The 11145-nt window shown below is 35.0% G+C and overlaps 1 protein-coding gene across 1 annotated transcript; it reads left to right on the forward strand.

Moving 5' to 3' along the window:
• Positions 1 to 8531: 8531 nt before the first annotated feature.
• On the forward strand, positions 8532 to 10623 carry LOC132030192 (protein TORNADO 2). The gene is made up of 2 exons (XM_059419717.1): positions 8532 to 9222; positions 10075 to 10623. The coding sequence occupies exons 1-2, from the start codon at positions 8725 to 8727 to the stop codon at positions 10393 to 10395; spliced, it is 819 nt and encodes a 272-aa protein (XP_059275700.1). The 5' UTR covers positions 8532 to 8724; the 3' UTR covers positions 10396 to 10623.
• Positions 10624 to 11145: the final 522 nt, after the last annotated feature.

Genomic DNA, 11145 nt, shown 5'->3' on the forward strand with positions numbered 1-11145 from the left:
ATGTCATTTCACATAACATATCTCAACTGAATAGGATAGCTTCCGGCCAATTTTGATTTAAAGAAAAAAGATAAAGAGCACAACATTGGGATGAAGAAGCAAAATAGAGAATTGAGTCCCATACTAAGAGCCTGTTTGGCCGAGAGTCTAAACACGGTCATTATAAAGTTGGTTAATTATCATTTACAAGTCGATGGATGTTAACTTTTATGTCGAAAGAAAATAAAATAGTAGAGAATATTTCTAATGCGTATATAAATATTACTATGTAAAACTATCATATAGGGCAGTCCAATGCACAAGGGTCCCGCATTTACGTAGGGTTCGGGAAGGGACCGCACCTTGAGTAGTGTAATGTAGACTGCCTACCCTAACGTAAGTATTAGTGGCTGCTTACACAGCTCAAAACTATCCTTAATTTAATTTTTCTCAGTTACGAACACGTTTATATTTGTAAGTGGCAATAATAAATATAATGTCACTTTAGCCCTAATCTTTTATTTAGCAATAAGAAATATATGGATATACAATCTTATACATAACATTTTTGTACCTCAGAAAAAATGTAATGTAATTAAAATAATATTACCTAACATTTTTTAGCATGATTGGGATTGACAAAGAATAACGTGCAAGGTACGTTCGTAGAAATTAGTATACATTAAAATGTGGCTATTAAGTTCTCTTAGCCGATAAATGATTGTCAATTTAATAGCAATGATTAATGTGGTCACCGAATTGTTTTGGGCCAAAAACGGATGAGTAATGCCTGTTGACTTTTCTGTTACATTTAACAGTAATGACTCTTTGCCTCTCTTTTACCGGATGTTCCCAAACGGACATGACTTTTGGACTTCTATAATAAATTGAAATGAAAATAATTAGTGGAAAAGAAAGTTTTTAAAGAATAATTTTGTTGGCTTTTAATAGACGAGTGTCACTCAGCTATATAAGGGCATTTTGGTATTTTAACTTTTCACTTAGGATGTTCCCACTTTTAGTATAATACGATTGATTGTTTGCATTTGACATATGTGTTGCATACGTGACTACATAAGGTCATTTTTTCTTCACCCACTCAAAAAAGAAAAGGCTTGTTGCTTGGTTTATGAGTTCAACTCTCATCGATTTGGGTTGTATTTTAGGAGATGCCTATTTTATACACAGAACAGGATACCCATGCAAGGATGAAAACTACAGATTGAAGTGCAAGGGTAGCTACCTATTTTACTTCACCTCCGAAAAAAAATTCTTGAATGGAAATTTAGCAAATTAAGAAATCTTTTAAAAACTGTGAAACATTGCCCATGGGAGAGGATAAGGCTAGGAATGAGACAAATATCCTACAATTTCTATTACATCTGACCAAATTATTGTTGAACTTTTCGTTGGATGCATATTTGCACGGTACTCCAGAATAAATTATCGGCAAGTTTTATACTCTTGAATTTGTTTGGTTTCTCTAAAGAATCTTGCCAAAATGTGATAATAAAATAACTTCACTTAGTTTTGTGTTTGTGGTGCGTCCTTGACGAATAGTAAGAGGTGCAACTCCGGATTCATCTTGTGCTTTATGGACATAGATATGTGATTGCGATGCATGGCATAATTTTGGATAGGTGGCATTTTGTTTGAGAGACTATGGGTTGAATTCATTTGTGATGGAGTGAATTCGTTTGTAACTATGTGATGGAATAAAATGGAAGACTATGGAAATTTATATAGGTGATAATACAACCATCCAACTACTCTGTTTAATTCATTCAACTCATCTCTTTAATTCATTCAACCATTCAACTCATCTCTTTAATTCATTCAATCATTCAACCCCTCTACTTAATTCATACAAGCATTCAACCCCTCTACTTAATTCATTCAACCATTCTCCTTCCCCATCCAACTACCATAAATATACAACCATGTACCATTCAAGTAGAAGGCATTAAAACTGCCCAAAATGGATATTAAAACTAACAGAAACGACTACTTTAACTAATCAAAATAACATTCAGTAGATAGACCAAAAGCATTAAGTACTTCCCATAATGGAATTGCAATTGAACTGAACAGTTTACATTCAATAGATAGACCAAAAGCATTAAGCATCCAAACATGTCAACAGTTAGACATGGATACACAACTGCCAAGTTGTTGCAAAAGACCTAAAAAAACCAACTGCCAAGTTGTTGCAAAAGATATAAAACACATAAAAGTACTTGGCTATAACTGCCAAATTGTTCCAAAAGACATAAAACACATAAAAGTGCTTGGCTACATCTGCCAAATCAGCTTCTTCCTTGCTTCTTGTTTCTTGCTAAAAAATGCATGGGCTGGACCTATAGTGGAACTGCTGCCTGCTGTTGATGGAGTTGGTTGGGTGGAAGGCTTGTTGGTGATTATATTTCTCCTGTTTCTAGCACCGCTCGTAGCCGTGTAGTTGTGACAAAGATTTTTACCTTTGAATTTCGCACGTGAGGTTTAAATCCAAGATCAATGTTTACTGCAGTGATGTCCCTCATAGTCCCATGCCTCACAACTCTCTCAGTTGAACTACCAGGCTGCAATTGACATAAAAATATATTAGATTAAATTAACAAAGTGTTAAATGCTAAATTGTAAACCTTGAATCCTTACATTAATGACAGTTCTTCCAGTTGTTGGGTTTATGTAACATCCAAGGCCTAAATTTTTAGGCTTTTTCTGTGCAGAACTTGATCCACCACTTCCTCTATCCCTTTTCGACCCAACTGATCCTTTTCTAACGGTCCTTCCACCCTAGAAGTAAAATCAAATGTTAGGAAAAACTCTCAATAATAATGTATTAAAACTGAAAGGATCAATAAAATCATACCCTTGTTACTAGATAAGACTTTTTGTTATGGCCTAGTTGGTGACATGTTGAACGTGTCACCTTCATATCTTTTCTGGACAGCTTGCCATACTTCTTTCTTGGTTCATCTTTATCCTGTCTTCTTTTTTTCTTCTTTGGTCTGCCAGGCATTACTTTTGGTACTGGAGGTTCAATCTTCATGTTATTAGTCTCAGGCCACATTTTCATGTTGGGCAGTGGGTTAAGAAAGTATGAATATGCCTTCATAAATGTCTCCTTTCTATATCAATATTCCACATGATTATACGGTTCATCCCCTAGATGGTAGAATGGGCATATTGCATGTTGGGAGGGGATTCCTCTTAACTGCCACAGTCTACAAGTGCATGTTTTGTTCTATAAGTGTACAATGAATCTATATTCATATTCCTTAATCTCAAACCCTTCTAGCCTGTTACACAACACTTCACATTTGTTAGCAGCTTCTTGTTTTCTTCCAACATCACCCTTGCTATAGGTGAAATATCAGTAATCCATGTCTCAACAAATCTTCTCATTTCAACATGCCTAGTCATTACTTTATGCCTAATCTCTTCTAGCATGGTAATGATAGACTTATGCCTAGTCGCTAATATCCGTGAATTAAAGGTCTCACACATATTGTTTTCAACTATATCACACTTAAAGTGTTCCCTAAAGTAGGCTCTTCGCGGCTCTTTGTTATATTGCAATAAATCTTCACAGATGTCTTTTCCAAGTCTATCTAATTTTATAAGTTCTTCTCTCAACTTTACCTCAAATGATGCTTTAGAGACCCTCCAGAACTGTTTTCTTCTTTCTTCACCTCTTCAATCTTTCTGCCAATTAGCGCATATGTGTCTAGCACACTTCCTATGCTCAGCATTTGGTAAAAGATGTAGAAAGGTGCTCAACAATCTCTACAATACAACACAACACAACAAGTACAGTTAGTATATATGGAAAAAAACAAGGTAAACAATGCAAAAACAGTTAGTAATATTACTTTTTGCATGTCTGACATTACTATAATTCCATCTCCAATTCCCAGCCCCAAATCATTGATTAAATTCTGAATAAACCATGTCCATGACTCTTTTTACTCATTGTCAATGACAACCCAAGCAATAGGAAACATCTGCTGATTCCCATTTTTTCCAACAGCCACCAGAAGTTCATCCTTACATGCACCTTTTAGGAAGCAAACATCAAACCTAATAATTTTCCTGCATCCCTCTAACCAGCCCTGTTTCATTGCATTAAATCAAACATAAAAATACTTAAACAAATTCAGTCCAGGCTGACTTTCTCTGTCTGTTTTCACCATACAAGTGTTGCCAGGATTATTCAAAATGATTTGTTCTGCATAATCACAAAGTCTGCAAACTCCTCCCTCCAATCCCCCATAAGCTTATCAAGCACTATTTGTTTTGCCCTATAACATAGAGTTCTACCAACATACAACCCTAACTTCTCTCTAACCAAGTCCTGAATTTCCCAAATTCTAATATTTGGTTGAGAAGTGATCCTATCCCTAAATCTGTTGGATATGAACTTAGCATTGCACATCTTATTCTTGTTAAGTGGAGTGCACTTGTGAATTGGAAGGTAAGTTTTCACCATAAAGTCCTTTGATTTTTTATCAGGACTAGCATACAACCTTCAATTACAAATCTTCGACTTACACCTACACCTCACCTTCTTCTGCTCATTTATTTTAAGTTTCAACTAAACATGGTATTCAACAGCATAATTAGCTACTGTCTCTCTAAATACTTCAACATTCTCAAATACCATGCCTAGCTCAAAAATACTAACCACACAATCTGGATCATACCTTAATTTGTTGCTATTCGTTCTACTTGAAAAGTCAACACCAGGTTCGACATCCACATCCAGCTCATCATCTGAATCTTCACTATACTCTTCAACAGGACTATCAACATACTGCTCATCCCCTGCTAAGCATCCATTGTATTTGGAGGCCTTGTTCTTTCCAATATCTTTAAAATCCCTGTCTATTTCTCCCTCACCTAGGGGTACCTCAACAACGACAGTTGGTTCCTTTCTCCTTGGTATTTGCTTCTTCAATTTACTTCTCCTTTCATTCCTCAAAGAAATTAACTCTTCATCAGCTTCACTATCATCTTCATCTAGTATTTTATCTAGATCTGACTCACTACTAGCCAAAAATGATTCTCCATTATCAGTTTGTTCACCATCATCAACATCTTCAACGTTCACTTCCTCTCTACTAGCCTCTTCAACTTCAACAGTTGACGCTATCTCTTCAACATTAGGAATATTTACAGACCCTCTCTCTTCATACAACAGCCCTTTTTTTTTTTAGGGTTTTCTATATTTTCTCCAACCTCAGTACTTATATCAATGTCAAAAGCCACGTTTGTTATCCTGGATGCATCATTTACCTCATTTCCACCTACCTCTAACCCAAAAATAAGACCAGTAGGGCCCACATCTTCCACCACCTCAGGGTTTTCACACACATGTGAAATATAAAAATGTAACACATCACCATATTTCAAACCACTCACAACATTTAACAGTTCTCCATCAGTCATCACTTGGACAAAAGTTTTACTTATCAAGTCTTGGTAAAAGAAACCAGCCACTGAATTATATCCAATTTTTTTTGTATAAAACAGTAGCCCGAATAAAGAGAAGTGGTCGTTATCAATATCAGCAATTTCAACATCCTTCTCATATACATATTTGGGGTTAGGGTCTATATAAAGTTACCACCGTGGTGAAAATGGACCTCGATAATATCTGACATATCTACTTTTTAAGATTCCCAATCAGTTAAGAAAAACCCTAATTTTGCCCGAAATAACAACAATACCATCCACTAAATATTTCGACAATAATAAAAGGCTAAAGCAAAAGTTACCTTTTTAAAGAAATGGAATGAACGGAATACACAAAATAACCTTCAAAACCCACAGAAAACTAAGATTCCAACACACAAAACCAAGCAATTGAAAAAAAAACGAACTTAGGGTTTATTTTGGGGGTAACTAACATCGTCCGAGTTAGAATTTGGTGGAAGTTTAAACACTATGTCGAATTCTACAACGGAAATAGATGAATTTAGGGTTTGATTATATTTGGGAAGAGAAATGGATTTTGTGAAGGGAATATGATCGGGTGTGATATATTCGGGTAAAAAATATAAACGGGTTCAATGGGTTTAAACCAGGTTGGCCCATGCGTATGTGGCATATTAAATGACGTGACAAAATGTAATTGCGAGGCTTATACACGTAGGCGGCGCGCGCGAACACGCATATGTCTTATTTTAACCAGTTGGCCCGACGTGTCCAAGTGGCACACTAAAAGATGTCTTAAAGGGTTCATATGGTGCGACCCTCAGTTGAGGGGTCCAAGTGAAATTTATGGACAAGTTTGAGAGTCTGTCTATAACTTAAGCCTTTAATAAATTATGTATTTATGCCTAATTATAATCGTTTTCATCAATATAATGTACTTTTAACTTGTTAACTCACCATACGGTCAAACCATTTGACATGTGGAGTAATTCTCTTCAATAAATATTGGGATAATAGTGTTTGTTACAATGATGGAAATGAAAACAAGCGTTACAAATGAAACTCGGTATATTCCCTTAGTTGATTTTGTTATTCTACATTTCTTATTAATTGATCAGATAGTTATATAACGCCATCCCAAATAGGGTAAGTAGTAATTTATTCTTTTGTTTTTTTCATCCTAATCTCTTTGGACACGTGTTGCACATTTTAAATATATATAATATTCTTCAAATTTACCTTCTAAAAAACATTTTTTTGTGCGGAATGCCCTTCAAAGGCACTGGTTTTTAATTTTGTCCCCTCAAATTTAAAATATTTAATTTTTGTCCTTTGCCTAAAATTTCATCCTCCCGCTTAAACCCCTCCCCCCTCCCCCCCACCCCCTCCCCCAAATAAATATTTTAAAAAAAAAAAAAAAAAAAAAAGCAAGACAGAGGTTTGTAGCAAAAATTAGGCCTATTCAAGCAACCTCTGCTTGATAGGCCTAACTTTGCCGTAAAGCCTAATTTTGGGTAAAAGTTTGCCTTAAGGCAAACCTTTGCCTGAATAGGCCTAATTTTGTTACAAACATCTATCTTGCGAAATTTTTTTTTTTTTTTTTAAAATGAGTTGAGATTTGAACCCAAAATCTCGAGATATTAGGAGAAAGATAAAAATTAAAGACCAACAATTTGAGGGACTAAAATTAAAGACCGGTGCCTTTGAAGGCCAATCGTGCAAATGGCCCTCTAAAAAACATTGAGATCAAGAGTGGGAAAAAGTGCTCTTTTATCACGTGTCCAACCCCATCTGGCCCAATTAAAATCTGGACAGGGCTCAGGCATTTATTTGCGCGGATTGGCCTTCTTTTGGGGTGGTCTTTAATTTTTGGCCCTCAAATTGGTGGTCTTTAATATTTGGCCTTCGCTTAACACTCAGTCCTGGGTTCGAACTCAGGCTCAGTGAAAAAAAAGAAATCGCAAGCCATAAATTGGAATTTGCAGGGTAAAAGTTGGGATTCGCAAGTTGGACCCAACTTATAGCTTAAGGCAAATTTTTACCAAAAATTAGGCCTCAAGGCAGTGAAAGTTAGGCTTTAAGGCAGAGGTTTGCAAAATTCCAGTAAAATAATTTTTTTTGGCCTTAAGGCAGAGTTTGAAACCCGACTCATGCCCTGTGAATCCCAACTTATGCCTTGCAATTTTTTATTTTTTTTATTTTTAACCAAGCGGGAGTTCGAATCTAGAACAAAGAGGCTTGTAGCTAAAGGCAAAAATTAAAGACCACTGATTTGAGGGACAAAATTAAAGACCACCCACAGCGAAGGCCAATCCTGCAAATTGCCGGGCTCAGGGGCTTGGTTGAGGGGTCCAATAGGTCACTGTTAAAATTATAAAAAGAAATAATTTCAACAGCTTTTATATATAAAATCTTATGGAGTAAATTAAAACATCATCTAAAAATTACCATTATTGTAAACTTGAAGAAGTGAGCCTTGAATTTTAAATATGAAAAGTGAGTTTAAATCAAGCGAGTGTTATAGAAAAAACTTGGGAATATTGGCACGGATGAAAATTAGTAGTTCAAACGTCAAAAAAGCTACTCTTAGTATTGAACATATATATTTCCTAAACTTCAGATATTATAATTAGTTCAAACTTTATATACACATATATATTTGAGTTTGGTCTTTGGCAAGATAAACTCCACATGCATACGTTGGAAGTTTATGAAACTGTCAAGTTAAAACTTCACACCTCTTTGGACTAAGGAGTAGTAAGATCGTCTATGGGGAAGACTACCAAACTGCGTAGTTCAGGAAAATAATTAGGACAAAAATAATTAAAATATGCATCCAATAAACCAATGTCAAGGAGGCATTGGGTGAAAGAAAATAAATGAAAAAAGAAGTAAAAGCAAGTTAAAGGATCTCAGTGTAGATGCAACCTTGGAATATTTAGAAATTTGAGACACCCTATGCCCTACATTGCTCTATGGCCGGACATGGGACATGAGTTTTGATTCTGCTCTATGTAGCAACGAATTTCTTCTTTCCCTTGCACTTTTGTTTTCTTTACAACCTGTTCCCCTTTTGAAAAAGCAGCACTTAAAGTGATTAGACATTTCCACCCAAAAAAAAAAAAAAAAAAAAAAAAAAAAAAAAAAAACCCTATCTATATAAAAAACCATTCTTGTCCTTTAGTAATTTCATGGATCCAAAGTAAGGAACAAAAAGTGTTGGTTACCCTAGATATCAAGAACTCTTATCTTCTCTCAAATCTCCATCTCTCGAAATCTTTAGAAGAAGAAGAAAAAAAGTCAAGAATGGCACTAAGTAATAATGTCATAGGGTGCATTAACTTTGTAGCCATGCTTCTTTCAATTCCAGTAATCGGTGCTGGAATTTGGCTAGCAATGGAAACTGACAACTCTTGTGTCAAGATTCTACAGTGGCCAGTTATTATATTAGGAGTTCTCATTTTGGTTGTAGCACTTGCTGGTTTTATTGGAGGGTTTTGGAGAATTCCAGCACTTTTAATTTTCTACCTCATTGCTATGCTTATTCTCATAGTTTTGCTAGCCTGTTTGGTAGTTTTTATTTACATGGTCACTATTAGAGGTTCTGGCCATATGGAACCAAGCAGGACATATTTGGAATATCATCTTGAGGACTATTCTGGCTGGCTTAGAAGGAGAGTTCAAAGTTCTTACAAGTGGGATAGAATTAGAAGTTGCCTTAGCTCCACAACAATGTGCGCTCAATTGAATCAGAGCTATAAAATGGCTCAAGATTTCTTTAATGCCCCTCTTAGCCCTATGCAGGTAATTTTTTCTTTCTTTTAGTATTTATGTTTTAAACATCCTTAATTGCATGAGTTCATGGTTTTATAATTTTTCAACTCATATTAAGTAGACGTTTGGACATGATTCGGTTGAGATCTAAAAGAAAAGGTTTTGGGATTGAAAAGATACTTCTAAAACTTATTTTTGAAACAAGAAGCTTGATTGCTTGAAGTTGGAACAATGGGCCAGTTTTATGAACAAGCACTTATTTTTTTTGAAATGTTATTTCAAACCTTATTCGTGGCTAAATGGGTTTTTTGCTCGATTTGGGAGAGCTTGAAAAATAAGGTAGGTAGTTGCTCGTAATTTTCTGCACGTATTAGGGAGAGAATTTAATTATTCGTGTTAGTACGTTCACTTTAATATCTATTGATGGGGATTCGTATGCTTGTAGAAAATGCGGAGAATTTCTAATGCTAGTAAAATTAATTTTTTAAATAATATTTTGATGAGAATTTGAGAAGGACTTAAAATAGAACGACATGAAAAGTGAGGATTCGTAAAGTCTAGCCGAATTTGTTTGTGATGGAAGCTTAGTTGAAGTTGTTTTCGCCTCTGTATCAAGGAAAGCATTAGAAATGCTGATAAAGGGGAACTTTCTTTCCTCAGAGAAAAACCTTTTTAAACATGTTATTATACCTGGAGTGATTCCCCCATCAAACAAGTACTAGTACTATATACCTAAAGCATAACAAGAATTAACATTAGCAAACAGGCTTTAGTTAAAAAGACACAAGATTCTAATTCCTTTTTTCATGTGGTAATATGCCTTGGATTAACTTCTTTTTAGATAGTCTTCAAATTTTACTCTTTTTTTTTTTTTTTCTGCAGTCAGGGTGTTGTAAGCCACCAACGCAATGTGGGTACACATTTGTGAACCCAACATATTGGATTAGCCCAATAAACAATGCAGCAGACATGGATTGCTTGAATTGGAACAATGACCAAACACAACTTTGCTACTCTTGTGATTCTTGCAAAGCTGGATTGTTGGCTAATTTGAAGAAAGAATGGAGGAGGGCAGATATTATTCTTCTCATTACTCTTGTTGGATTAATTTGGGTTTATTTGATTGGGTGTTGTGCTTTTAGAAATGCTAAAACTGAAGACATATTCCGTAAGTACAAGCAAGGTTATGCTGATACTAATTAGCTTGTACGTACTTATGACAAGAGGCAGATCCGGAATCTTGAGTCTGTGTGATCATTTTATATGTATACATATTTTGAACTGAAAACAATTGGTTCAATTGAACTCGCCCGAGATGTCTCTACTTATGAGTTATGTTAATTTGATGTATTAGAAGAACAGCTAGCTGTAAAATGTGGGATTTATGGAGGGTGATTTTGATTTCTATTGAATTTGTAAAACAGAAGATTTGATTTCATATTTGGATTAATATTTTTCATGTTTACAGAAGTAACCCCCCAAAAAACAGAAAAAGAAAAAAGGAAAACACTTGTACCATGATGTTAAATATAGGAGTATTTTACCACTCCTTTCGTTTCAATGTATGTGAATTCATTTGACTGAGTATGATATTTAAAAAACGTGAAGATTTTTGAAATTTATGGATCAAAATAAGTCTTAAATATTTGTGAGGCTTAAATCACTTCATAAAGTGAATTTATTTTCAAATTAAGAAAGAGGTCATTTATTTTGACATAAATTAAAAAATAGGTTCACACAAATTGAAACAGGATCAGTATGATGATTTATCATAGAACATTGGGATTGATGCCTTGACTATTTGGTCTGAGAAATCTGACTTTAGTGGCCTTGGAGAGTGATGCATCACGAATTACGAATAAGAACAGTTTAGCATCATTTGCGGAAGGCGCCGAAAGTTCATCTTTTTACTGCTTCAAAAAACCATTGTCGTGTGTGGGTTGTTCTTTTTTG

The sequence above is a fragment of the Lycium ferocissimum genome, chromosome 9 (assembly GCF_029784015.1).
Source record: "Lycium ferocissimum isolate CSIRO_LF1 chromosome 9, AGI_CSIRO_Lferr_CH_V1, whole genome shotgun sequence".
Taxonomy (NCBI): domain Eukaryota; kingdom Viridiplantae; phylum Streptophyta; class Magnoliopsida; order Solanales; family Solanaceae; genus Lycium; species Lycium ferocissimum.